The sequence below is a fragment of the Heterocephalus glaber genome, unplaced genomic scaffold, assembly GCF_053883595.1.
Source record: "Heterocephalus glaber isolate CG9 unplaced genomic scaffold, H.glaber_assembly_v1.0 deba00001452, whole genome shotgun sequence".
NCBI lineage: Eukaryota > Metazoa > Chordata > Mammalia > Rodentia > Bathyergidae > Heterocephalus > Heterocephalus glaber.
In genome coordinates this window covers 2,689,372-2,717,263 of record NW_028258302.1, presented here as the reverse complement: position 1 = coordinate 2,717,263, position 27,892 = coordinate 2,689,372, and the positions used below count along the sequence as shown (strand labels likewise).

The 27,892-nt window shown below is 50.4% G+C and overlaps 1 protein-coding gene and 1 long non-coding RNA gene across 4 annotated transcripts in view; one reads left to right on the top strand and one right to left on the bottom strand.

The window, feature by feature from the left end:
- Window positions 1–27,892, top strand: part of LOC110347117 (uncharacterized) — a 47,545-nt gene that overhangs the window by 15,415 nt on the left and 4,238 nt on the right. Inside the window, exons 3-4 of the long non-coding RNA XR_015452691.1 lie at window positions 3,385–3,440; window positions 26,810–26,930. This is a non-coding gene — a long non-coding RNA (uncharacterized LOC110347117). The remainder of the gene's footprint in view (window positions 1–3,384; window positions 3,441–26,809; window positions 26,931–27,892) is intronic.
- Edn2 (endothelin 2) lies at window positions 58–27,892 on the bottom strand. 3 transcript variants are annotated; one of them, XM_004871806.4, is made up of 6 exons: window positions 27,309–27,890; window positions 26,839–26,995; window positions 25,172–25,294; window positions 24,188–24,286; window positions 13,702–13,838; window positions 58–12,711 (listed from the first exon to the last, which is right to left on the bottom strand). In XM_004871806.4, the coding sequence occupies exons 1-6, from the start codon at window positions 27,370–27,372 to the stop codon at window positions 12,608–12,610; spliced, it is 684 nt and encodes a 227-aa protein (XP_004871863.1). In that variant the 5' UTR covers window positions 27,373–27,890; the 3' UTR covers window positions 58–12,607. The 3 variants fall into 3 exon arrangements, with proteins under 3 accessions (XP_004871863.1, XP_087071104.1, XP_004871864.1); XM_087214978.1 differs by having other exon boundaries at window positions 58–13,838; window positions 27,309–27,892; XM_004871807.3 differs by lacking the exon at window positions 58–12,711 and having other exon boundaries at window positions 13,698–22,718; window positions 27,309–27,882.

The window sequence follows — 27,892 nt, the reverse complement described above, 5'->3', positions numbered from 1 at the left end:
ATAAAGGGAAGGCCTAATCCAGTAGGATTTGTGTCCTTATAAAAAGGGGGCACGAGATCTCTCTCTCTCTCTCTCTCTCTCTCTCTCTCTCTCTCTCTCTCTCTCTCTCTCTCTCTCGGCCATATGAAGACACACAGAGAGACTGTGCACAAACCAAGCAGAGGCCCACCAGACCAACGAAACCCTGCTGGAACTTGATCTTGGACTTCCAGCCTCCAGAACTGTAAGAAAATAAATTTCTGTTGCTTTAGCCACCCCTTTCGAGGTGTTTTGTTATGACAGCCCAGGCAGAATAGCACACTTGCCAAATAAACTTCTTATTCTTGATTTTGTGTCTCAGGGTCTGCTCCTTGGCAATTCCAATGAGGACAAGTGCTCAACTTCATTAGGAAGTTGACTTAAACCACAGTTTGAACCACAGTACAACTTAAACCACAGTATTTAAACCACAGTACAACACCATTTCATGCTTACTGGGATGGCCAAGAGGAAACTGCCATATACAGTTGATGGAAATGTGAATTGACAGAACATTTTGGAAAACTGTATTTCAGTATCAACAAAGCTGAAGATATGTTATCTACCCTATCATCCAACGACTTCACTCCCAGGCATACACTCAGCAGAAATGCATATGTATGTTCACCAAAAGACAGATGCAAAATGTTCAAAGTAGCACTGTTTCTTACAGCTCCAAACTGGAAACAGCTGAAATTTATCAACAGTAGAATGAACAAATGGTGGGATATTCACACAATGGGATATTATACAGCAATGAAGTGAACATTACATTGAGTTTTTGAATGACTCTCAACAGAAATGTTGTGCAAAAGAAGCCAGACACAGAGTACATGCCTTAAGATTTAATTTGTATAGAGTTCAAAAGCATAATATTTGTACAGAATATAAATCATAAATGTATATAGCTTAATGAATTTTCACAAATTGAAAGCACTCATATAGCTTGCAGTTAGAGCCAGAAACAGAACATGACTAATATAGATAGTACAACTGGTGTTATGGGTCTGCTTACCTCCACTCACTTGAATCTGTGCAATGCCCAGGGCCACCCCTTCAACCTTGCTCTAAGGCTTATTACATGGAGGAAAGCAAAGACCCTCAAGCATGCCCTAGAAAATTCCCAAACTTCAAACCGGGACCCGTGTGCACCAGACCTGCTGCCATGACCTGCAGTAACCTTTTGTCACCTGGAGCTCACTGAAGGTTCATGCATATGGACTGCATCTCCTACATCCAATTATAACAGGATGAATCTTGGGAAAAGACACAGACGGCAGAGGCAGCTGACATGACTCAGCACCTTGTCAATCATGTTGTCAATCATGCTCTGGAAGAAACCCAAGGGGAGACGCCCCAGAACTGGCCTGCTTTAATCCCCTACCTTATGCCCTTGTGCTCATGCTCTTTTCCTTTTGCAAGCATAAGCTCACTTGCCCTGGTGTCCTATCACCTTCATAAACTCTGCTGCTTTTTCCTTGCTACCTCCTGCCACATCCGATTCTTTGTTGCACACAAGAACCTAGGAACCTGTCCCAGACCCCATCAGCCCTGGTATCATGACCATGACCTCAGGAGCCTCCCCACCCCATTTCAGTCACTGCTCCTCCCAGGACGAAGCACTTTCCTAACTTCTAAAACCATAGATTGGTTTTTCCTGTTTTAAAACCATACAAATGGAATATGATGGTACATACTACTCAGTTTTGTACTTTTGGTTTGTCAGGTCATCTATGTGGTTTTATTCGGGTCTGATTCAATATATAGTCTTTCTACTATTGCTGAGTTTCTGGGTAGCTTTTGACTGGAGCTATCATAAATGTGTGACTATGTACATTCTAGTATATATTTTTAAAAAATGAACATATCTAGGCATGTGTTTTGGATATGTACCTAGAAGTAGAACTATTGTTTCATTGTTCACTTCGGTTTAATTTTTTTGTCTCCCTATCTTCCTACCCTCAGCCTTTCTGCTGTGTGATCCTCACTTATAACCAAGGAGGTGTGTGATTCCCCTTCCATGTTGAAGTCAGTGGGCCTGTTTCCCCCGTAGCCAGGCATGCCTGCTTACCCCAGGTGTTATGAGGCCGAGAGCTTCTTGAGGGAGTAGGAGCAGAGTGTACAGTAGTTTGATCCCTTTGATCTCCTGGCTCAGGTCTTGGCATACCTGAGGCCAAAGGTATCCCAGGCAGGGCTGACGCTGTAGGCCCAGCCCAGCTGCCTTTCAGGCCAGGCATAGAAAAAGTGCCAGTGGGTAACGCTTAGGTCAGGGCTGAGCCAGTCAAGAGAGGCTGGTGGGGGAGTGCCCCAGGCCAGGCAGTAGCTGGATTGAGGGACCCAGGACTTCCTGGACAAGGGCTAAATAGGTCTACCCAACTGAGGGAAGCCTGCTTCTTCAGTGCCAAGTGATCTTCCTGGGCCTCCATTGCCTCTTCTATCAGTGGAAACCAATTACTGTTTTCCCTGGTTAAGGACTAGAGATTGCAGATACTTGCTCGGCCCATGGGACATTGTCACCCCATTTCACAGCCAAGGAAACTGAGGCTCAGCGAGTTTAAGTAATTTCTCTAAGTTTAAGGGACTTCCCTGAATGAATTTGAATTCAAGTCCATCTGGCTCTGAAAACTGCTTTTTTCACTTTCTGAGGCTGCCTGCCTTAGGGTTGACCTGGGAGGTAGAGGGAAGGCCACTCCCAAAGTCAACATGTCTTTTTCAGCACTTGAGTTTCAACCATCAGAACTTATTCCTCTAGGTTAAAAAACACCCCCTCCTCAAAGTGTGTAGGGACAAAGAGCAAAATCCCACTTCAAGAGTTTTGTATGTTGGTGACTGCCAGCAAGACCGGAGAGCAGGAGCCCTGGGCAGGCCCTGAGATTCTTCCTTCCCTTCCTCACTAACCCCAGGCCCTGGACCACTTTATGAGCAGGAAACTGAGGTCCTGGGAAGGGCCCTGAGCTGCTCAGACCCACATCAGGGCTGCCACAGCCTCCCTGCTCCCCTGGGAGGCTGTGGGCTTGGGCAGTTTCAGGCAGGCCCCCCCAGACCTTTCCCCAAAGGCTATGTGCTCACACCCTGCCCCTCTCCCTTTGCATATGCAACCCCATGCTCTACCTGATACTGCCACACACAGCCAGGATGGGGGCTGCTGCTGAGCATTTCCCCAGCTGAGGCTCCTTGGCTTGCCTGGGCTCCACACTGCTGCTTCTAACTCGGACGAAGTCCCTTGTCCCTGAGACAAGGGCCCTTTTGGGACAAGGGTTTTTTGGCTGCTGAAGGCATACATAGCCTCCCATCTTGCATGAGGCTCCCCAGAAGGAAACTATAATAGGACTTGAGAGTAAAATGTGTGTTTGTTGTGTATTTTAGGAGGCCCAGAAGCCACTGGGATGTGGGAAGTGAGACCTAGGAAGAAGCCAATACAGGTGAGCTACTGAGCAGCAGGTAAGGAACCAGGGCCTCACCCAGTTGGGACCATCCCCTCGGCCCAGCCTTGGCATGTCCCTCCCAAGGAGTGAGGAAGCCGGGCCCTTTGTCCACCAACCCAGATGACCCATCCATCAACCAGGGCTGCTCTTGAGGCATGAACTCTGAACTTTGGCACTCTCAGCAGCCCCTGGGACTGAGCCCCAGAGACCTATTTAATGCCAAGGAATATGGGAGGGAGGGAGCTCCTCAAAGGAGATAAAAGCCTGGGGCCTAGAGAGCCTGAGAGTGGCCCTGGAGGCCAGCACTTGAGTTCTGGCTTTCTTATCTTCTGGGCAGGTGAGGTGGGTCAGGTTCTATAAAATGGCACAAAAATGTTGCTTACCTGCAGGTGCCCGTGATAATAAAAGACAGTAAGCCTGGGGTGGAGACTGATAAATGGTGCTTTCTCTCCCCTTCTCCATGCAAGGATCAGGCTGACTTACTGCTCTGAAGGCACCCAGCGACGAGCTATTTGGCCCAAACATTGCTGTGCATGGAGTCCCCACCCTCCCTTGTCTTCCCCCTTTATCTCCAATCTTCAAATACTGACTGGTGTTAAACCAGGTTGGCATGGGATGTGGGGACCCTGGAATACTGTGAGCCTGTTATTGCTCTGGGGAGTCCAAAGTTCAGTTAGGAAAATAGGCAGATGTGTAGCCAGTCATAGGCTTTGATGGGCGGTTAGAAGTTTGTGAGAGGTGAGGAGGCAGTGCAGGAAGAGGGAATGCAGGTAAAAATTGTCCTGGGCAGGGGTGAGGTTAGCAGAGAAACAGGGCACAGGTCAGAGCTTGCATTTAGAGCTTTCTTGCAACAGGAGTCTAGGATACTACAGAAGAGACAATGGTTCCAAGGGAGCAGGAGTTTACCCAAGGCCATCAGAGTGGGGACTGCTCTGGAGCTGCCTGATTTCCAGGCCAGGGCTCTGTCTGATAAACCTCTCACCCACCCAACCTGCACCGAAGTGAAGATGGCGTTCAGGGGTGGACAGCCTCAGAAACTGAGGCAGGAACCTCAACTGAGCACCCTGGCTCCTCCCTCTCAGTTCCGTTCTGATCCCTGTGTGTACTTACATAGCTCTGTTATCCCACACCCTCTGGAGGCAGGAGGTGGGAAACCCTCCACTCTTAGGGTTTCTTTTTGGTACTAGGGATCAAACTCAGGACCTTGCAATTGGGAGGCAGGTGCGGTGCCACTGAGCTAAATCCCTGCCCCCTCTGTTCACATTCTATCTGAATTTTGCATCTGTGATATAATCATGTTTGTTTTAAAAATAAATAAAGGTTATAATGACTGGCTAATTGCTAAAATAATTAATATACACGTAAATAAATAAGATTTTCAGAGTTTATACAGTGATATCGTTTTCAGTGAGTAGTGCACAGAGGTGGGGATGAGAATGGAGGAAATGTCTTATCTCTCAGAGGCTGAGGTGGCAGTTTGGAGGATGGTCCACACTTCCCCTGTGCAAATGTACACTTGTGTGTATTCACAGGTTCCAAACATAATTGCATCCCTCCAACACCTCTAGATGCACATGCATGTGATACACAGTACACACTTATATTTACTTCACACACATGTTCTTACATGTACTTGGACACATACACACACATGCACACACCCCTGCACGTCTGTTCTTGCCAGTTATTGTGCACACACAGGTGCAATCATAGATTCTCATGCACATGGATCCTCAAATGTGCACACACACCTGCACACATATCCATGCAGCCTCAACCTGCCAAAGACACACACATAGGGACACTTGCAGCCACACATACACAGGGCCACATGAGCACACACATGTACTGTGCATATAAGAAACAAGCCTGAATCCTTATAGGAGAGACATGCAGAAGTATCCCCAGTTGCATGTATAGGAATGCATTTTACATAGAGGTGTACCCTTATATGCACATGTGCTCACACACAAATGCCTCCTTTGTACCCACATGCAATCTCATCTTAGCCAAGTGGGACCCCACTGTTTCAAGGTCATTGCACTGAATAGAGGTCGTAGTGAAGGAGCCTCAGATTCCTGGCCCTGAAGGGGTGTGGGTATGCTCACTTCCTCTGCCCCCTCCCCCAATCTGTCACCTTTCCCTGGAGGAGCTCTCCTCCTACCCTGGGATTAATTAAAGAGTGTGGTGTATGTACAGCCTCTAGAGGGGGCCAATTCTGCATGTTGGAGGGACATCATAAGGCTGGCAGCTGAGGAAGGACTCTAGAACCCAGGAGGGACAGTGATCTGCCTGGGTCTATACAGCAAAGCCTGGGCAAAGGCAAAACCAGGATCTAGCTTCTGTAAAAAAGCAGTTTGGGTCATAAATTGAGAATCAACCAGGACACCCCGGAACACTCCAAGACACTTTCAGGTCTGAGTGCTTAAAGGCACCCACTACACATGCTTTGAGATGAAGATAAGAAGTCCTCATAAGGTGCCTGCTAACAGGTATATTTGTTATGGAAGCTTGGGTCAGCTGAAGGCCAATCAGTCACTTCTCTGCACCCACACTCCCAGGGGTAGAGTGAGAGGTGATGGGCAAAGCCAGCCCTAGAGGGTCTGACCTCAGCCTAATGGCATCCTAGATACCAGCACTGGAAGACACTAGAGGGACCCTCTATCCAAACTGAGGAGGGAGTGGACCATGAGGGATGGATCCATGCTCCTCACCTTCTTTGAGAAGAAGCCAAAAAGGTTCATCTCTTTTACACATTAGAATTCATGTATAGGAAGTGCTTTCCTGCCAGGCATGGTGGCACACACCCATAATCCTAGCACTTGGGAAGCTGAGGCAGGAGGATCAACATGAATTTGAGGCCAGCCTAGGTGACATAGTAAGTTTATGGCCAGTCTGAACTATGTATTGAGACCCTGTCTCAAAAAGAAAGAAAGAAAGAAAAAAAAAAAGAAGTGCTTTCCCCATTAGATTACCAAGCTATGAGATCATAAAAACCCACCTCAGTGCTGCAAGGAATGCAAGAATATGGACACTTGCTCCCAGAGGCAGTAGGAGAGACAGAGAGAGAGAGAGAGAGAGAGAGAGAGAGAGAGAGAGAGAGAGAGAGAGAGAGAGAGATCATGTTTAGCAGGCACTGTGTGAGCAATAAGGCTTGTTTATTTAACATTCAGGTGTGCAGTGAGTGTGTTGAGTCTGAAGGGGAATGAGCCTATAGCAAGCAGAGAACAAAGAATTTAAAGGCTGCACAGGTGCAAGGACCCGAGTTCGATCCCCAGTACCAAAAAACCAAACCAAAACAAAACAAAAACTTAAAGAGAAGGGGGGTAGTTATTGCCTTGAAGAATTGGGTGACAGATAGAGTGAGGTCACTCTTCTTGGGATGGCCAGTGTCTTGTTTTTACTCTTCTTTGAGATTTCCTGTACTTCCTCTGCCAAGGCTTGATGGTGCCCAGGCTGGGCCTCACTCGGTACTGTACTCCTACCTGTGCGGTTGCCATGGAGACAGCGTGTGCTCTGGCCCACTGGATATGATATTCCTGTCTTTTTTTGTATAAAAAAGGAGGGAAGAGTAGGGGAAATGGGTGCTGTTTCTCAAGGCTGCTTAATGCATGACATGTGGGGAGTATGGACACCTTAATCAGGAGAGAGATTTTGGGAATAGGGGTATATTGAGGAGTGGTCAGGGTCAGCATCTGCCAGTTGGTGATCTTCAGTAAAAATTGTGAGAGAAGTCTGAGAAGGCATAGACCAAAAAGAAGGAGGAGAATGATACAGACAGTAATTGGAGAAGCCATGAGGCCCAGATGCAAATATTGGTCTAAGAGTCAGACAGGTGTTGTCTAATTTTTGAAGCTTTTTCAGTTAGCCTTTTTGTTGTGTTTCCCACTATGCATGACTAGTTGGTATAAAAGCAACATTTTGTCCTATAAAGACGTATAAGCCACCTTTTTGGCTGTGAGAAGATCTAAGCCCCTATGATTTTGGAGGGTTATTGTGGTCAGAGAATCTATCTGGTTCTGTAAGGTAAGAATGGAGTCAGCTATTTTTTTCTTTTTGAGGCTGTTAGAAAGATCTTGGGAGAGGGAATAACAGCAGGTCAGGGAAGTAATAGGTCCCTATGTTGTCAGATCGGGGTTATGGTGAGAGGCAAGCTGGGGAGGGGAGGAAGGTGTAAGAGAGGGAGAGGGATTTCCCATGGAGAACAGAAAGAAGTAATTGTTGTGCTTGGTGTGGCAAAATGAGAGCAGCAACAAGGTTGACAGCAGACTTCTCCAGCTGGGACTCAGGGCTGTAATGGAGCATGGATGAATGGCCAAGGCAGATGTCTCCATGGTTGGCCAGACACCAAGGGAAGACAGTTCTTCCTGGGGAGTGTTCTGTGACCAGTGCTGGGTTTAAATGGCACAGAAAGTAGAATGAGCCTCTCTCTGTCTTGGTGGGTGAGGGGATGGGAGAAGGGGAACCTAATCAGGGTGAAGGCGGACTCAAGGGTGGAGGTCTGAGGGTTAAATCAAGCAAGATTAAAGCAAATTGAATAAAGGAAGTGAGAGAAGCAGCTGGATAAGCAGGGATGAGGCATTTAAGTGTCTTCTGGAATTAGAGTCAGCCTGAGGGAAGTAGGAGAGATTATTGATATTTTTATAAGGAAGAGTCAGGGGAAGTATCATCAGGACATAGCTTTACCTGTGAATGATGTACCCACTTGGGAGGGTCTCATAGATGGATAGCTGTTGAGGTTAGGCTCTCTTCACAAGGCTGGTTGTCAAGAGAAGGCAAGAGAAGGATAGCAGCGTGTTGGATCTCTTTTCAGGCTTGTTACAGACCTGGGAGATAGCCTCTGATGAGATTGGTCTCTGGGCTGAAGTTTGGCTGGAGCAGAAAAGTGTGGCCATATAAAAGTTTAAATGGACTGTATCCTGTAGGTTCCTGGGGGGTGGCTTGGATGTGAAGGACAGTGATCTGGAGCAGGGAAATCCAGTCTTTATGAAGCTGGAGTGTGAGCTTAGAGAGGTGGGTCTTGAGGAGGCCATTGGCTCTATATTTCTGAATGATTGAGACCTGTAGGGGGTATGGAAGTTTTATTGAGCCTGTGGGAAAGGCCTCCACCCATCCAGTACCAGGGGATATCTTAGCTTTTGTATTCAAGGCGTGTGAGTGAAGTTAATTTGTCAGCCCCAAGTTGGAGAAAATTGTCATGCTTGATGGGTGGGAAAGGAGGGGCTTTAGGAAGCCCTGAGGTGTGGTTGCATGGCAAACAGCATTGAGCAGTGATGGTTTTAAGGAGGGTTTTCCAGGAGGGAAAGCAGATAAGAGGCTCAAGCATTTGAGTTAGGGATTTGTAGCCTGTGTGAAAATTGTCATGAGAGGATTTAAGAATGGCGTGTGCTTGTGAAGTGGGGAGAAGGAAATTTTTCTGGCTTAGGAACCATCTATCTTTGGTACAGAGGGCTTGATATTTTTGGTGTTCAGAGAAGGAATAGCCCAGTTATGCTGGAAAGGGCAAAATATTGACCCTTGAGGGCTGAGTTCTGGGAGATCAAGCAGATGTGGTCTGGAGGTAGGCTCTGGTATGTTTGTGAAGAATGATGTCCAGATAGGTGATGAATGAGGAAGAGAGTTGGGCCTTAGAGGGAGATAACCAGTATCTCTTGGAGTCTAGATGTTGTAATAATAAGAGGTGTTTTATGGGATGACTCACATGAGGAGCTGCAGAGGAGGAGGTCATCTACATACTGTGTGAGATGAGAGGAAGAAGGGTGAAAGGAGAGCAAATCATGGGCAAGGGCCTGACTGAAATAGTGGGGGGCTGTCTCAGGAAACTTGTGCCAATGTGGTCCATGTTATCTGTTAGGACTGATGGGTGTCAGGCTCTGTTCAGGTGAAGGCAAAGAGGGGTTGTGAGGAGGGGTGCAGGTGGAGAGTGAAAAAGGCATCTTTTAGGTCTAAGACAAAGTAATGAGTGGTAGATGGAGGGACAGAGGACACAAGTGTGTATGGGTTTGGCACCATGAGGGGTATGAGAAGGACAATCTGATCGATAGTGTGGAGATCTTATACCAGTCTATAAGTGTTATCTGTTTTCTGTACCAGGAGAATGGGGTTGTGGTAAGGAGAGTTGAGAGACTGTATCACAACAGGCAAGAGATAATAGGTTGTAAACCCTATAAAGCCAGGACAGGGATAGAATACTGTTGTTGGGCAGGGTAGGTATGATTAGGCTTGAGAGGGATGGCAAGTAGTTGTTGGTATGAAGCCAGGGATGGGGAGGAGGTATCCTAGACTCTGGGGTTAAGGTAAGGGAAGATGATGGGAGACACAGAGGAAGGAAGGGAAGGGGAAACCAGGGTGGCTATAAGTGCTGATTGTGTCCTGGGGATGGTCAGAGTGGGTGACAAATTGGCTTAGATGTCTCACTTTAAAAGGGGAACAGGACAGATGGGAATGACTAAGAGCAAGTGTGGGCAAAGGTGTTGGTCCAATTGACACCAAATTGGGAGTATTTTAAAAGATTTGGAGACTGCCATCAATGGCCACACAGTAGTTAGGGCCAGAAACACTGGACCTTGAAAAGAAGGAGGGGTGGAATGAGTGGCCCCTGTATTGATCAAGAAAGGGATGGACTTATTCTCTACCATGAGATTTACCTGGACCTTGGTGTCTGAGATGGCAAGGCTTCCAGGTGGTGTAGTCTTCAGAGGCCAGGATAAGAAGGTCTGGGAAGGAGCTGGCCAAGGGTATCTGGGGTTGTGGCCCAGAAGCAGCAGGGGTGGCTGCCAGTGGTGGGTAATCAGACTTCCCGTGAGGATCCCTGCAGGAAGGGCACTGCTTGGAGGGAATCCTGGGCTGTGGGAATTCCCTATCTCAGTGAGTGTTCTGGCAGCACTTGAAGCATGGCCCTGGAAGAGAGCCTCAAGTCAGGGGCACCCTCAATCCCTTTGTGGTCAACCTGGTAGTTGACTTTGGGGCCTTTTTTTATGGCAGAGACCAGCCTATGCAGCTCAGAAATGTGTGGCTTTTGATTTTGAAGGCCAGGTTGATTAGCTCCTGTTGTGAGGTTTCAGGGCCAGTCTCAAGTTTTTGTAATTTTTTGAATCTCTGGGAATCCCGTCTGATAGTTTTAGTTTGAATCTTCTTGGAGAACGGCTGTAGGGCACTCCGGAAGGTCTGGCTGAAGGTGCCTGTGGTCATCCCCGTAGGACTGGGTCAGGGAATGTACTTATTTCTATCTATTTAGGGAGAGAGAGGGGAACTACAAATGATAGTTAAATCAGCCCAGGTGAGACCAAATGACTGGGTCAGGTAGCTGGGGCATGGCTGGATGTCCCTGTTGGACCTGGGGAGTCCTTCTGGGGTGGGACTCTGTCTGTTGGAAGAGAGGGGCCCTCTGGGGTGGGACCCCTTACCAGGGCACACAGCCCGGTTGGCCAAGAGCTAGGGCTCTGAGAACACTCAGCGGTCCCGAGTCATGAAGGGCTTTTGGAGCTGTGCTGGGGTCCAGGGACACATGGGGTTGTTAGGGCAGCACCAAGATCTCGGGATGTGCAGGGTCTCAAGCCATGCTGGGCAACTGGAGTGCACAAGGGACCCAAGGTGTCTGGCACTGTAGGGGGCATGGAATGGGACAAAACAGTGGCGATTACAGTGGCACAGAGGTCAGGTCTGAGGCTCCCAGTTGATGCCAAGCCTGGCTCGGGGTGGTGAGCAAGCTCTGGGCTGCTGCCATGCTATTTAGGGTTAGGAGAGAGGGAGAGAGAAGGATGAGAGAGTGAGTGACATGGAGCTGGGCCAGGCTGGGGGCTGGGGCCACTGGGAGGAGGGAGGGGAGGGCCTAGCGTGGAGTATAGGGGATTAGGGACACACTGTGATCTGGACAGGGTGTGGGGTGGGCTGGTGAAGACTGTGAGGGGTGTGGTCCTGGTCACGGAGCCTGCCCAGGGTGCATGCAGTGTTCTCTGGCCCATGCAATTTAATTGATTGAATGCTCCATAAGGTGGGGGAGGTTAGGATTCAGAGGGCAGTGTTTGGGGTCCCCCAAGGAGGGACTCCCACATCTAGCACCTAGGGCAGCAGCAACACCCGTGGGGAGGGGACCTGTATTAATCAAAAAGGGGAGGAGGAGGAGGAGGAAGAGCAGCCACAGCAGTGGCTGGAGGTGGTGTAGCCCAGGCAGCCCTAGCCCCTTGACCTGGGCCTGCATTTGGAGGTGGTCCTGGGGGCTCAGGTCACGTGTGGACTAGCTTATTTATGGAACCAGGCAGCTGCAGCAGCAGCAGTGCCAGCTGGGAGAGTGGGGGCAGCATGCCATGCAGGCCTGCATTCATCTTGCCCAGGCTGGATGGCTTGTGGCTGAATGGTGGGCTGTGCATGTGAGTGCTGCAGGCAGCATTCAGGTGTGGGCTGTGGTCTTGCTGCATGCATGAGTGCCAGCTGGTCAGGACCATGGCCTCCATGGCTGTACCATGTGAAGTGGCCCTGGCACCACTGCCTGTTATGCCATATTGCCAGGCTCTAAGGGTGCTGAGCGGGCTCAGGGCTGGGCCAGGTATGCCAGGCATGGGTGCCCAGGACCGAAGCTGTGTGACTTGGGACCCCAGTTGGGGCCCAGTACACACGGAGGGTGGTTGGTGCTCAGCAGCCTGTGGCCAGGCCCTTGGGGGTGCACTTCAAGGTGGGGAGGGAGGTTGCTGAGTAAGAGGAGTGGAAGGGAAAGTCTTACTCAATCTGAAGTGGTCAGTGAGGCTGTCTGGAATATGGCCCAGGCACAGTCGGAGGACCCAATGGTCTCTTCAAGACAAAAGGCTCAAGATAGGGTTTTGAAAGCCCTGTAGGGAAAGTCACCCTATTCCAGGTTTCAGCACTAAAGGTATGAGAGGGAGAGAGAGAAAGAGAGAGAGAGAGAGAGAGAGGGAGAAAGAGAATATTCTGGTCAGGCATTGTGTGAGCAACAAGGCTTGTTTATTTAATACTTGAATGCCCAGCCAGCAAGAGGGCTGAGTTCGAAAGGGAGTCAGCCTAGAGCAGGCAGAGAACAAAGAATTTGAAGGGAAGGGGAGGGATTATTGCTCTGAGGGATTTGGGGAGTGGATAGAGTGAGGTCACTCTTCTCAGAGCAGCTGGTGTCTTGTCTTTGTTCTTCTTTGAGGTTTCCTGTACTTTGACTGCTAAGGCTTGATGGTGCCTAGCCTGGGCCACACTCGGCACTGCATTCCTGCCTGTGTGGCTGCCATGGAGACAGCATGTGTTCTGGTCCAAGTGGTTGCCTTACCTGCCAGGTGCAACAGAGAGCACATTGGAGCCCTATTTTTGGCAAAATATACTATTTATTTATTTATCTATCTATTTATTTATTTATTTAATTGAATTGATTGATTGTAGTACTGGCAATTGAACCCAAGGCCTTTGCACTGGTATTTGAGATAGAGTCTCCCTAAATTGCTAAATTGCCAAGGCTGGGCTCAAACTTGTGATCTTCATGCCTTAACCTCCCAGACAGCTGGGATTACAGTCACACACCATCAGACCTTCTAGGCGTGGCAGGATATTTTCAAGGTGCTTGTCCTTTGAGTCACTGATTTCCCTTCTAACAATCTGTCCTTGGTGGACTGCAATGCTTAAATAAGGCCTTTACTGCAGCACATGTATACAAACAGCATCCTGGGTCTTTAAAATGGGCCTGTGGGCAAGGACTGAGTAAACAACTTTGGTCCATGCTGTGGCCCTTGATGGAGCTGTTGAGACAAAGGCTGAGGAAGATCTGTGTGCACTGGTGTGGGATGAGGTCTATGGTGTGAGGAGAGCAGATTACAGAAGAGCAAGTTTTATGTTTCTGTTTTTAAGATACCTCTAAAAAGCTAGAAATATGTCTGAATCCATAGAAAAAGTCTATGTGCCCACTTTTGGAGTGAGGAAGCAGGGGGAACTTATTATTCTCAATATTCCTATAGTCTTTATATTTTTTAACCACAGCTTTTCTTCATATAGCACAGTACATTTATAATTAAATAGAACACATTAATGTTTCTAGACTCATAGTTTAGCCAGTGGAGGCCCACTGGAGGAAGAGTCTTGCCCGAGGCCACATGTCTAACAGTGCCAGCCAGGAATACAGCTCTTAATCTTCACCTGACCCATTGACCCTTCTTCTGCTGTCCAGGGTCAGGGTGTTGGCCAAGAAAGGAGCAGCCAAGGCTTCCCAGGTGGGGAAACAGGCTCTGGGTTGACAACTTATGATGCTCCGTAGAGGGAGCAGGCTCACCTGGGTGTGAAGGGATGTCTCTTTCCTGGCAGATCTCTTGTGTGCTGAGATGGCAGTGCTTCTTTATGAGGGTTCCAACATTTTCACTTTGCTTGAAGTCCTGGCTGGCACCCCCAACTCTACCATCTTCAGAAATACTGCCAAGAAAGGCAACCCTTTGGTAAGTGCTCCTTAGTTTCCTGGGTGTCCTGACCTATACCAACTTATTTGACTGAGAAGGCAGTGTGGGTCAGTGCTTAAGGCCATCATCTCCAGAGCCATCCTGGGGCAAAGCCCACCAGTGCTGCTCACTAGCTAAGTGAGCTTGAGTGGGCTCCTTAACCTCTCTGGACCTTGGTCTTTTTGTCCATATGGAATAGCACTGTCCCATAGAGTCACTGAGGGTTAAAATAAAGTGTTTAGACCAGGAAGCAGGAAAACCCCAAATGTCTATCAATGGATGAATAGAAAAACAAAGGATAGTCTATCCCTGAAGAAAGATCATTCAGCCACAAAAATTAATTAAGATATATCAAGAGATATGTGCCATGGATGAAACTCTGGAACATTAGGCTAAATGAAAGAAGATAGAAACCAAAGATCACATATTGCATGATTCCATTTATAAGATGTGAGCAAATTACATGGTAAATGTTTAAATTTTAAAATTTATTGCAGTAAAAGACACATTGTCATTAATCCCCCTTAAAATACTCCTCCTAGTTTCAAGCACATTTATTCCATCATTCTTGGTACTTTCTGAAGCCGTTCTGGAAGTCCTCTTTTATGTCTTTTTGAAGTGTGATCACAAATATGGTAAATACAGCCAAGTGCCATCCAACAGAATGGCAGGCTCATAAAAACATGGTGTGTCCTCATCCACCTTATTCACGGGACCTGGCACCATGCAACTTCTGAATCTTTTCCAAAGTCAAAATGACCATGAAAGGTAAACAGTTTGAATAGATTCAGGACATCAAGGCTGCCATGACACTGCAACTAAAGATCCGCATGAAACAGAACTTCAGAACTGTTTCAGAGAGTAGCAAGAATGATGGGCTAAGTGTGCTTGAAGTAACAGGGAGTATTTGGAGAGCAGTTTAGTTACTTTTCTCCTTGCTGAGACAAAATACTCCACTCCCAAAGTTAAAGGAGGAAAGGTTTATTGTAGCTCACAGTTTGTAGAAGTTTCAGTTCACAGTTGGCTGGCTCCCAGGCAGGGTGGCATGGCAGAGGGGCTTTGCAGAGGAGAAACAGGTCAGAAATGGTGGGCAGAAGGCAGCAAAGCAGTGAAGTAGTGAAGCAGCAGCAGCAGTCTGCCTCTCCCTTTTATCCCTTCCAGGCTACCTGCCCTTTGGGAGGTGCTCCCTACACCCAGGTTGGGCCTTCCCATTATCCACACCCAGAACTATGCCAAACCAATCAGTGGACTAATTTAGTGATAACACAGCCTTAATTCCAGCATCACACACTCTAGATCCAGCCACCTCTGAAAAGCCCCGTCTATGACTGTATGAGGCTTTGGGTGGGACATTTAGACATAAGCCATAGCAGGGGGATTAATGGCAATGTCTCTTCTTGTAATAAATTTTTTAAAAAATGTAAAAAGAAAAACATTCACCTTACTTTTTAATCACACTTCATAAGAAATGTGCAGAATAGACAGAAATAGATTAGTGGTTGCCTAGGGCTTGGGGGCGAGCAGTGACTGCTAATGGGTAAAAGATTTCCTATGGAGTGGTGAAAATGTTCTGGAATTATAGTGCTGATTGTATAATTTTGCAAATATAATAAAGACCTCTGAATCATGCATGTTAAAGGGGTGAATTTTATAGTGTATTTTTTTATAGTGTATTTATATCTCGATAAAAACATATAGCAAAAATGAATTAGGAATAAATACAAAAAATCATTTACAAATGTACAACACAGTATTATTTTATTCGTGCTGTAGAGGAGAAAGAGTCCTTTCCTCTACCTTCACATTTCTGTAATTTGAGCCTGCAAATTAAATTGCAAATGGCCCATTTACAGGAGAAAAGTCACGCACAGTTTGTTTACTTTAATTTTCACATGTGTAGTGACCTTCATAGAAGAGAAGTGAAGACTCAGAGAAGCAGTTAGATCCAAGAGCTTATGTATTATTTTAACAAAGGACGATGGATTTGGGGAGACTTGAGAAGAAAAGGGAGAAGGGATTGGGGCTTCTAGAGGTGGCACATCATAGGACATCCATGTAGGAGAACTAAGGGACGATAAGGTGATTTCAGTGCTGTGTGGCTGGTTCTCTCCCGCTGGCCCATCTAGTGCTACCTTTGGGCTCAGGGCTAAAGGTTTTGTTCTCTTTCTGATACAGGGGTGGGGAGGGAAAGCCTCTTCATAAAGGAACATTTCCTTCCTGCTTTTAGGCAGATAGGGAGGCCAAAGAGCTCTTTCTGCCTGAGTGGCTTCTTAATTTGCCTTTAGCTCAAAGCAATCCTGATGTAAAAGGGGCATATTTTGGGGTGACACTTTCTGACCTCCTTTGGTGGTAAACCAGACAAACTTAAATATGTACTTATGGGGTAACGAATACATTATGGAACACTTTTATAATGATATATTATGTAGTCATGAATAAGGCCTTGTTTAGAAAAAAGGGTTTTTAAACAAATAAAGCACACAGGGCAGAGTCTGGCACATATTAAATGCCTTTTTGGGGAGGGGGTCAGTTGCTATTATTGAACTCCAGAAAGACCCTGTAAGATCAGGCCTTTCATCCCCTTGTGGCAGACAAGGAAACTGAGACACAGAGGGCACATGATATGGCTGCATTGCTCTCCTTCTGGCCCACTGTCTGGCAAGGGCAGAGCCTGGGCTTCTGGTCACTCCAGATGCCATCCTCTCTGTTGCTTCCTGGTTGTGAGGCTGTGCTCTAGCGCTGTGCCGCACCTCTCTGAGCCATTATGGAGGGGAGTGGTTTGGGAGGAGGCTGTGAGAGTGGAGCCACCACGAGGCCCAGCTGGCCCCCCTGACACTAGGTTTCTGGGACCGGGCCCAGGTGGCAGAACTGGGAACAAATGGGTGGAGACCCCAGAGAGACAGTGCTATACTTTGGGTAAATGTTCTCCAAAGGGCTATGGCACCTACTGGGAGATGGTGGATGCTTTAGGAGGTGGGATGTACTGGAAGAAAGTTAGGTAGTTGGGAGCACGTCCCTTACAGTGACTGTGGGACCCCCGCCCCTCCTCTTCCCTCTTGGTTCGCTTCTCAGCCACCGTGAGGTGAGCAGCTTCTTCCACAGGTGCTTCCATCATCGTGTGCTGCCTCAGCACAGGCCCAAAGCAATAGCCCAGCTGACCACGAACTGAAACCACTGAAATGGAACCAAAACTTTCTTTCTTTTTCTTTTTTCTTTTTTTTGAGACAGAGTCTTGCCTATGTAGTGCAGGCTGGCCTCAAACTCATTGTGATCCTCCTGTCTCAGCCTCCCCTCCTGAGTGTTGGGATTAGCTTCCTCTTTTTTAAGTTGATAATCTCAAGATTTTGTTACAGTGACGCAAAGATAACTAACACATACAGGATCACTTCTTTCAGTCTTACCTGCCCAGAAGTAGTGAGCCACTGGGCAGGGAGGGAACAGTTCCCAGCCCACCATCAGGAGAAGGCAATGCAAACCGAGGCCAGGAACAAGGCCTTCGTTCTGGAAGTCCTTACTCCATTCACTGTCCCAGACTCCTTTTTAACAGACTGTCCTTGGGAAAGGCATTCTACCTTCCCAGGACTCAGTTTCCCTCGCTGAGCCAGTCCAGCATGGTGGTTATGATGAATATATTTTGGGATCGAGATGGCCCGGGTCCAACCCCTGCTTCCCTGCTGTTGCTTTCTGATCACCTGACACTGGGCTGGGAAGTTCACTTCCCCAAGCCTCAATTTCTGCGCTGCAAGAGGAGATAGTAACATATTCGCCTCACTGTTTCTTGTAAGAATGAGGGCCTCAGTGTGCTGCAGGGCCTCGAGGCCTGTTGGCTGTAGCTCTTACCATTATTGCTGTATTAGCCCTGAAGGGGCTGGGAGACACGTGTGTGCCTGGAGGCAAGGGGCTGGTCCCCAAATGTCTGGCCCCCAGCTCTCTGGCATCAGCAGCGAGTGATTGACAGGCTGGGCCAGTGGCGTCCGGGCAGGCCTGTCCTGACAGCTGCTCCCACAAGGCGAGGCCCTGGGAGCTTTGCAGAATTAATTGGGCTGCATTCCTCTTCCTGGGCTCCCGGCGGGCCTGCACAGGGCCCCTTCTGAGCTGCTGAGGGCTCTTGGCTCCAATCCCTGGCAGGCCAAGGCAAGGCCCACACTCTGCTCCCTGCTGAGAGGGGCTGGGGGCCCCCTGTGAGCCAGAAGCCCTGGCCTGAGAAGGACCAATGATCAGCCATCAGCTTGAGGCCAGCTCCTGTCCCGGCCCTCCCTTGCTCAGCAACCTTTACTAGTTCCCTGTCACTCAAGATCAGATTTCTGCCCTTGGCCCTGTGTGCTATTCCCAGCCTGGCCCTGGCTGCTTGGGCCAGCTGCCTCTGCCTGGACTTTCCTGGCCAGTCACACTGGCAGGACTCCCTCAGCTGGGATGCTCTGTCCCTCATCCCAGGACACACAAACCCCACCCACCCTGCAACTGCCTGCCACCAGCCCGGCTCACAGTGTACTCTACTTGCTCTTCTTTCTCTGTCCGTCTGTTTTCCCTGCCAGCCTGGGAGACCCCAAGAGCACTGGCCTGAGGACCAGAGGTGCAAAGCACTGATGGTAGGGAACATTTGCAGCAGTGGGATGACAATTGTAGGTGTCCCCTGCCTAGAGCACCACCCTAGCGCAGGAGCCCAGGGCTCATACTGCCCATTCCTTCCTGATCCATCCCGCCTTTCCCAGCCCTCTCCTCCTTTATTCTCCAAAAGAGCCTGAGGGTAGCTCCCTTCTCAGGAGGCAGCCTTTGCCTTTCCTTTTTCCTCTGCCTAGAACCCTCTTCACTTAACCAACTCCCTTGAAACTTGGCCTACCTGCCACTTCCTCCAGGAAACCACCATGGCTGTCCCCTCCCCAGGAGCTCCTTCTCAGTGTGGTTGTGCCCTAGAAGTTAAAAGCCAGGGTTTTAAATCCCAGTTTAGCCGTATCCGACTTGTGTGACTTTGAACAAGATACCGAAACTCTCTGAGTCTCAGTTATTCTGTCTACCAATATTATTTGTTTTTTGAGAGACAGGTCTTCTATGCTGGCCAGGCTGGTATTGATCTTCTGGGCTGAAGTGATCTTCTTGCCTTAGCCTCTCAAGTACTGGGGACTATAGGTGTGCACCACCACACTCTGCTTACTGCTCACCTTATCTATGGGATGGGAATAGTAATAATATTATTGCTTGCTCTACAAGATTGCTCTAAGGAACCAAGGAGGTGATAAGTGAAAAGTATAATAAGCCCTCAATAAACAGGAGGTCTTAGAGTTATCTTCCTACTCAGCTATGTTTTTCTTGAATGGCACTTTTCTTGGCCTGCAAGGCAGGGGCCGCGCCTGGTTTGCTCACAAGAGTCTCCCTCAGAAGCAATTATTTATCACTGTGGAATGAATGGATGGCCATGTTCCAGAAATTTATGGCCTTCACAGGGAAATGATATCTGAACTGACCCTGGACTCCATTAGGAGAAAGACAGAGACAGACAGACAGACAGACACACAAACACACACACACACACACACACACACACACACACACACAGCATATTCTTGGGGCTCTTTCTTTGGTGAAGGGCATTGCAGAGGCAGCCAAGGGCCCAGCCCAACTCCGGGCCTGGATGTATTCCAGACTGGAACCTGGGACCCAGATTCTTCTGCACGTGTAACCTGAATAAATCAGGGTCATGCTCTTTGGGTCTGAACAAGAACTTGACTCAAAAAGCCTTGGAAGGAACATAAGTATTGACTGAAAAGGCAGGGAAAGGGGAGATTTTTGTTCCACACAACCCAAACTTTCTTCCCAGGGCTACACTGGATCTGGCCATGACTCCTCACACTGTTTTCTCTCTTGTCTCCCTCGTCCTCTATGGTCAGGTCCCAGCTGTCTGGAGCGTGGTCTAGAAGCAGCCACAGGCTCTGGGCATACAGGACCCTTGGCCCTGCAAATTGTTTGTTCTATGAACAGAGGTGGAGCTGGAGAAGGGCCAGAACAGGGACCCTGCAGTGTGGGACCCGTTTCCTAGAACTGCGGGCCTAAGGGACTGGGTGTCACTCACACCTATACCTGCCTCCTCTCTTCCCTCTAATCATTGCCACTGCTCAGTTACTTAGGTCACTGATCTCTGAACCCTGAACAGGCCCTGGAGCCTGTGCCAAGGTCCGTGAGTACCTGCTTCCCAGGGCCTCCTGCACACTCTCACCAGGACCCTCACACCTGGGCCAAGCTTCCTGCCAGCTGTGGCCCTGGGGCTGCCATACCAGGCCATGAGCTGGTTGTTTGGGGGCTTCCAAGGGGAAGGGACCACTTTGAATGGGAAGCTTTGATGGCAGGGAGTGACACTCCCCCCATCACAGGCTTGGCTGAAATTTGAGGGTGTGTTTTGGCCCTGGGCTGGGGTGGCCAGGAAGGGGCTGTCCCAGCCCCATTGTACCAGACCAAGATGGGCTGTGACTTTGTTTCCCTGGTGCCTGACTCCTCCACTCATCCCAGAACGCCCTCTCAGAGTGTATTTCCAAAGCCAGCTTTGATCAGGTCCCCAGCTGCCCACAGCCCTTTCTGGGCTCCCTGTGGCCCATGAGAGAAAGTCCAGGTCCTTAAGCTTTGAAGCCTCTCTGCCTTCATCTCCCACTATTCTGGCTTCTTCCCTGGCCACGTGGCCTCTTCTAGAGGAAGCTCCTCTGCCACTCCTACTTTTATACCCTCACTGTCCTTTCTCTAGCCTGGGACCTCTCCCATTTTCTCTCTACTTATTTGAGCCTTGCCCATATTTTGTGGTGACAGGAATGTCACCTTTGCGTAGCACCATTTCTCTACTCCAGCCAATCCCAATCTCTCCCTCCCTGCAGGTCTCTTGGTTCCGTCCCTGTCCGGTGCACTACATAGCCACCCTTGGTAGCCTGGCAGGCAGCCTCGGCTTCTTTTCAGGCTCAGACCGGCACCAGCCCTGTGAGTTGCTTTCCATTTTCTAGATGAAGAAAACTGAGGCTCAGAAAAGAAAGATTTGCTCAAGGGAAGACTACAGTGGTGATCTATAAATTCAATCAACAAATATTTGTTATACAGAAACACTGCAGATTTTGGAGCCAGAAGACCTGGGTTCCAATGCTGACACCATCACTTACTTGCTGTGTAGCCTGAGGAAATTCATTTGCCTCCTCTGTGCACCATTTTCCTCAGCTGTAAAATGAGGGTAATAAAAGTACCTGTACCACAGGATTATTGTGAGGCTAGAATGAGTTAATCTGGATGAAGTACACAGCATGCCAGTGTACAGTAGGAGCTCAACACACGTTAACATGTTATTCTTCCGGGACTGGTTTTATGCACAAAGCAGGGTAAGAGGAGTATGTAAATAATTATTGCTTAGTCCATAAATATTTCCCAAGCTCTGGCTCAAGTCATGGCTTGCCCCTTCAGTACAGGCCAGCCATGGGAAAGGGCATGGCCTGCTCACAGGGGCTGGTTAGGAAGGGGGGTTGTGGATCCAGGCAGCTGCCATCGGAGTGGTCCTGGCTACAAGTTGTCCCTGGGACCCAGATGAGCTTCGTCTTGGGTTGTAGCAGGACTCGTGACCCCAGGGCTGGAGCCCTGGGCTTCTGGAGTCTGAGAAGTGTCAAACTCCAGCAGGGCCCAGCCCAATGCCTAAGGTGAAGGGCAGTGCCAGGGCCAGACTGTGGCTCCACCAGGCACCTATTGCTGACCATTAGGAGTACACACAGCTTGAACCTATGTGGTCCTCATTTGCTCTGGGCATCCCAGTCAGCCCCGGTAAGGGACAGGGCAGCTGAGCAGAAGCGGTTCTCCACACCCTCAAAATCTCAGCTTTTTCCAAATGTGCTCTGGGGAAAGGACTGGCCATTGGTTTCTAGCCTGATGGGAACATAGGTCCCAGAATCCTGATGTCATAGCTCCAGAGGCTGCGAAAGCACATGGTAGGCAAAAGCCCAGAAAAGGCAGGTTGGCAGCCAATGAAGCCCAGCAAGGGGGAAAGTCGAACCTGGGGCTCCACCCACCAACCTTGGGCCCCTTCCTCCCCTTCCAGTGTCCTTCTAACTTCCCAGGGGCCCTTTCCTGAGAGGAGCCTCCCACCTCTGTTCAGCCCAGGCAAAATGCCAGATACCATTTCTCTGTTTATTACAAACACGTGCTCAGGTAAATAATTGAGGATCTAAAAATATACATTAAAATAAATAATTGAGATTCTCAAAGTTCTTAGAGCAAATAAGTTATATACAGATGTGTGAAGCAGAACAGGCTCTTCTCACCAGCAGGGTCCCCAGGCCAGGAAGGCACAAGGACTCTGGGAAGGGGCGGCTGGAGAGGGCAGATGGGGACTCGCCGGGATGCCCAGGCTATCCAGCCTCCAGGACTGGCTTAGATGACAGTGTTTCCTGCTGTGTGGCACCTCCTGGATTGGAGCCCAGCAGACAGGAGAGCCTCAGGACAGGGCCTCCAGGTTCATGATTGCTCCACGAAGTTCCTTCTAGCAGGGCTGTAGCCAGCAGCCAGTACCAGGGCCTGCCCTGCCACTTGAGAACTGAGAGCGCTCCTAGGCAGTGAGTGTGACGGCACAGAGCTGCCTTGAGCAAAGCTCCCTCCACCAGGGTGGGAGGCCAGAGCTTGTGCCAGCCCCAGAAAATGGGTCCGAGTAGCCAGGCCAGGAGACAGGCAGAGGGTCTCCCATGAGCCGCCCATCTACTCCTGTCTCAAGGTAGGTGGGCTTCTTTCTCAATACTCCTGCAGCTCTCGGCGCTATCTCTTCTTCCACCTGGAATGTGCAGGCCTGGGCTCCCTTGCTGCCTCCTGCTGTCGCCTGCCAAAGCGGGCCTTGGCAGCAGAAATGTCCCTGGAGATAGAGAAGGGTCAACTGAGCATCTCGGGAGATACACAGTCCAGGAGCTCTGACGGGGACTAGGGCTGTCCGGGTCAGAGGGTGGCCACAGCCTGAAATGTGCATGTCAGGGACAGAGCAGCCTAGGCCGAGAAGCTGCCCAGGGGAGCTTTGACAAAGCTGACATTTAACGCCAAAAGCTGCCAGAATGACTGGGCAGCCAAGACAGCCCAGGCGTCGCCCATCGTCTGCCCTTCCTCTTCACACCTTGCACACGTGCTTCCCTCCCCACAGTCCAGCTCCTCTCACTACACTGTATCTGCTCACATGCTGCCCGGTCCTCAAGGTGGCCCAGCCCAGACACACTGCATCCAGCTGAGACTGTGGCCATGACCCTGGCAGTATCCAAGTGCCCTCTTCCTGGGTAGAAGGGCCTAGGCCTGGGAGATAAAAGGCTGCATAGGCCTCTAGCTATGGGAACACAGGCAAGGGGTGCAACCTCTCTGAGACCCTTTCTCAGCCTGTAAAATACGAAGCAGGCCTGAACTGCGGTGCAGACAAGCACACAGTTGGCAAAGCAAGCCCTCTACACATTCTGAAGTGCTGTGCACCTGTGAAGTCTTATCCTGGCTTTCTTTGTCCTCAGACAGTTCTTCATATATGCCGGGTCCTGCCCATCCCACTATCTTGCTTTTTCTTCTCTCCTGCCTTTTCTGCCTCCTCCCAAAGATGGGAACCCCTGAGGGGTCACACTGGGCCCTGGCACTGTCCAGCTTGAAGGAGTCCCTAGTGGCAGACGCAGGATGGCTAAGACCACTGGAGCTCTCAGGGGGCCAGGCGCTGCTTAGCACACTTCATGAACTTCAATGTATCTGACCTCATGCCAAGCTCGTGGGACCAATGCCGCTATTTCCCTGTTTCAAAATACGGACCTGAAGCACAGCCAGAAGTCACAAAGCTTATTTGGAGCAGGGCTGGATTCAAATCAGTCCATTCCTGTTCCCAAAGCTGCACCCTGGGCCACTCCACTGCATGGCCAGGTTGGAGCTTCTGTTCTTAAGACTGGTTGGACAAACATCTATACACCTCTTCTATGCCAAGCCTAGAGATGAGCCACACCAAGGCCACCAGGGAGGAGATCCAGTCTGGGCATCAAGGAGGGAGCAGGCTGGGCAGTTGGCCCCTGTGAATGCCAGCTCATGGCAGATGCTTGATTCAACAGAGCCTGAGCAAACAACTGTGGTCCGTCCCTCAAGCCCTCTAAAATAGTGCACAAACAGGCCCAGAGCTAAGAACACAGAAGTTAAAAGCATAGACTCTGGAGCCAGTCAGATGCCACTAATGCTGTGTGATTTTGGCCAAGTGGCTTTGCTTCTCTGAGCCTCAGTTCTCTTGGAAAGACAATGAAGACCCAGTCCTATCTTACATGGAGAACAATGTGCAAGGTATACAGGAAGTGCTCAATCAATGCAGCTGCCTCTCACCTCAACCTCTGGAGGAGCGCTCCTTCTGTGGCCCATGTCTTGCCAGTCTGGAACACGTGTGAGAGGGGTTGATTGATTGGGACTGTCACAGCTTCAGCCCTGAATAAATGGTAATAGGGCCCAAGTAAGGGGCTGTCCCGGGCCCTGAAGCCACCTGGCTGCAAGCCCAACCCAGCCCCTACCCTACCCCACCCACCTGCCCTTGGGAGCAGATCCATTTTCACCCCTGTGCACCTGGCATCCTTCCTTTTCCAGGTAGGGAGGGGACTGAGGAAAAATGAGCTACCGGGAATGTGTTTTTAGCCTCCAAAAGAGGTAGCTAGGTGGCTGGTCTTCCCAGAATCCAGCCAGCTGCAGCTGCAGGGGAAACTGAGGCAAGGGAGGAGCCACAGCTTGGGCCCAAGAGGAGGAGTTTCTCGTAAATGACCTTGGGAACTGGAGCTTGGGATTTGAGAAGCCAGTTCCAGCTTTCCCACTGAGTCCAAGCAAAGGAGGGAAGGAACAAAATCTCTTCCCCTTTCAAAGATGGGAAATCAGAGGCTTAGGAAAGTGAGGAGACTTGGCAAAGCTCCCCTCCCTTCATCCCAGGATGGTGTCATGGCTTCCCAACTCCTCAAGTGATTTTTCCTCTGAGCATACTCTGAAGTTCCCGAGTCCAGTTGGAATCCAAAGCCTAGTAGGACCCAGATAGGAGTCCTGTCCCCTCTCTGGGCCTGAGCTGCCTCAGCTTTCACCTAGGGAGCATCTATCCTGTCCAGGAATGAGGCCGCAAGTGCCCTCAGGAGTCCCAGAGCTGGTGGAGGGAGGCACTCAGGGATGACAAGTTCCTTAGGTAGGAACACGCCCATGTACCAGAGCCACCTATGGGCCTCAGGATCCTGCTTGCTTCCAACCAGCTCCTCTACTGCCTCACAGACACACTGCTCCCAGGATGGGCACAGACTAGCAGCCCCTCCTACCCCTTCAAGCTGGGTATCCACCTACCAGGGTCTTCGATGGCAGAAGGTGGAGCAGACAGGGTCCCTGGAGCTGGAGCACTCACAGCGCTTTGGCAGGGAGCGGCGCCGGCGTCTTGGCGGGTTTCCCAGGCCGTAAGGAGCTGTCTGTCTGTGGGCGGGCAGCCAGCAAGGTAGTGGTGGGGCAGGGAGAGAGAGAGAAAGAGGAAGACAGAAAGAGAGCGAGAGGATTAGATGAATCACTGCCATTGGTGAGCAGGCACTATCGATATGGCACAATGAGACAGCCAATCATATCACCAGGATGTCAGTAAATGGTGACCAGCCTCTGACCTCAAGAAGTCCCACCACTGAAGTAAAAAATCCCTCCACAGGTGCATGGGTCACTCTGGACAAACCCCTGCCCCTCCCTGGACTCTGGGCACTGGGTGAGCAGGGGCTGAGGAGCTCTCAGCAGGGAGAGCTCCCAGCATGGTGAGGAAGGGGTAGGATTTGTGGTCCCATCAGTAGCCAGGAACTGGGAAGTCCTTACAGCCCCATCCCTTCCCAGATAGGAACTTGAGTCCATGGAGCTGGCTGGTCCTCTTGTTCTCAAAAAGGCTGAAGGAAGGAAGAGCTTCCATCTCACAGAAGTGACCACACAGGCTCACAGCAGAGCTGCCCTACCTGGTCACTGCTTGCCTGGAGGAGTGACCAATGTGCCTGAGAGCTCTAATAGAAAAATGGTGAAATGGTGTGTGTGTGTGTGTGTCTGTGTGTGTGTCTGTGTGTGTGTATGTATGTGTGTGTGCATGTGTGTGGGACTGATTTCAGATTCAACCTGACCAAGATGGCCAGAGACAAGGCAAGGTCCTGAGGCAGGTCAGTCCAGCACCTTTGAGTGACAGAGCTAATTTTAGATGGTGGAGCAGAGCTGTGATGACTCCAGGTAGACGCAGCACGCAGGGACTGGCAGGGTTCCCACCCTGAGAGTGTTTGGATGCAGATTAGCTCCACACATGCTTACCTGCTGGCTTTCTCTTGCCTTACGCAATGCGGGGAAGGAAAACACACACACACACACACACACACACACACACACACACTCAGTTTGAGGTATGCAGAGGCCCAGAGGCAGCACGGGTGCAGGCAGAGCAGACAGCACCTGGATCCTGGCAGGGCTCAGCTGGGTAACCCAGGGCAGGCGTCTCATCAGTCTCTTGGGGATGACCTGCTTCATGGGGAGGCTGGGGGCCCAGGGGATGACACTGCACATGCAGCACTTGGCACGGGGCCTGGCACACTCAAGACATGGGGCCTGTCATTAATTGTAGCAGTCTTTCCAGAGGCATCTTGGCCCAGCTGGCATGTGCCGTGACATCCACAGACTGGGGATGGAGCCTACCATTTTCCTGTGTGATCAGTCTTGGGGAAGCCACCTAATCTCTCTGAGCCTCAGTACCCTGATCTGGAAAGTGGAACCAATACTTTCTTAGTAGGCTACTGTGAATATTCCCCGGGGGCAGCCCTCTAACTGACTCTGGCAGCTCCCATGTGAGAGTTGAAGCAATAACCAGTCACTATTACTGTCAGCCCAATGTCTCCATCTGCAGGCCCAGGGAAAGGTGGGTTCGGCCAGAGGTTCTCCAGCACGCCAGTAGCCCTTACACTGTTTCCACCCTCGTAGCTCCCATCTGGATCCCCATGGATGCTCACCCCGGAGTGTTCACCCAGATGATGTCCAGGTGGCAGAAGTAGATGCACTCTTTGTCAAGCCAGGAGCTGCAGGAGCAACGGCGAAGCCTCAGGTGGGTGCCTTGGGCCCTGGGTGAGAGCCCCAGTGGCTTCAGAGTAGAGGTAGCCTGGCCCTTCCCTGCATGCACAGGAAGGAGAAAGAGGTGGAGAGGTGGTCAGGGCCCCTGGTAGGGGACCTGCCAGGCTCCTTCTCCTGCAGGATCCAGGAAGTTGGCACTCTCTCTGCTCAGCAGCTCCAGGCCAGCCCCGGGGAAGCCATGCAGACCCATGGGAAAGGCCGGCGGCTGCCCTGAGCCTGTGGCGCCTGTGCATCTGCAGAGCACCCACTGCAGCCACACCAGATCCGGCTGGTACTCCTCAGTGGACTCTAGGGGGGATACTGACGGATGGACCCAGGCCCTGCAGCAGCACGTGAGGCCAGGGCAGCTCACCTTCATGCAGGACCACGAGCAGAGCTAAAGCGATGGAGCACCAGGCTGCGAGCATGGAGACCATAGCAGCGGCAGAGTGAGGTGCTGGACTGGAGCAGGGAGCGCCTGTTGCCAGCGTCCTGCTGCTAAGCTGAGCTGGTAGCTCATTGCCTCTGTGCCCTAGCTGCCTCTTATAACACCAGGCACTGTGCCCCGCCCCTGCTGGTCCACCCCGCCCTCAGGCTGCACCTTGGGCCCAGAGCCAGGGACACCGCCTCCTCCCGGGTGCCTGGCCCGCCCTAGACTCTGTGAGGAGGGGGAAGGTGGAAGGCTTTGCTCCTCCCTCTGTGCCTGGAGCACCTCAGGGAGTCCTGAGGTTCTTCTGCAACCCCCAAGGTACCTTTCCATCCATGCTGGACTTCCTCAAGTCACCCCCAAAGTATCCCACGCCCCCTCTCCACTCTCCTGGTTCTGCTCCACAGGCCTTGCCAAGATCTGGGTTCGAGGGGGAGGTCTCATGAGCAAAGCCTTCCCCTCTCCTTCGTGGAGACCCGTCCTGCTGCTCCCTGCCAGCCAGGCTGAGGATGACCCTCTGCTGTGTGGGT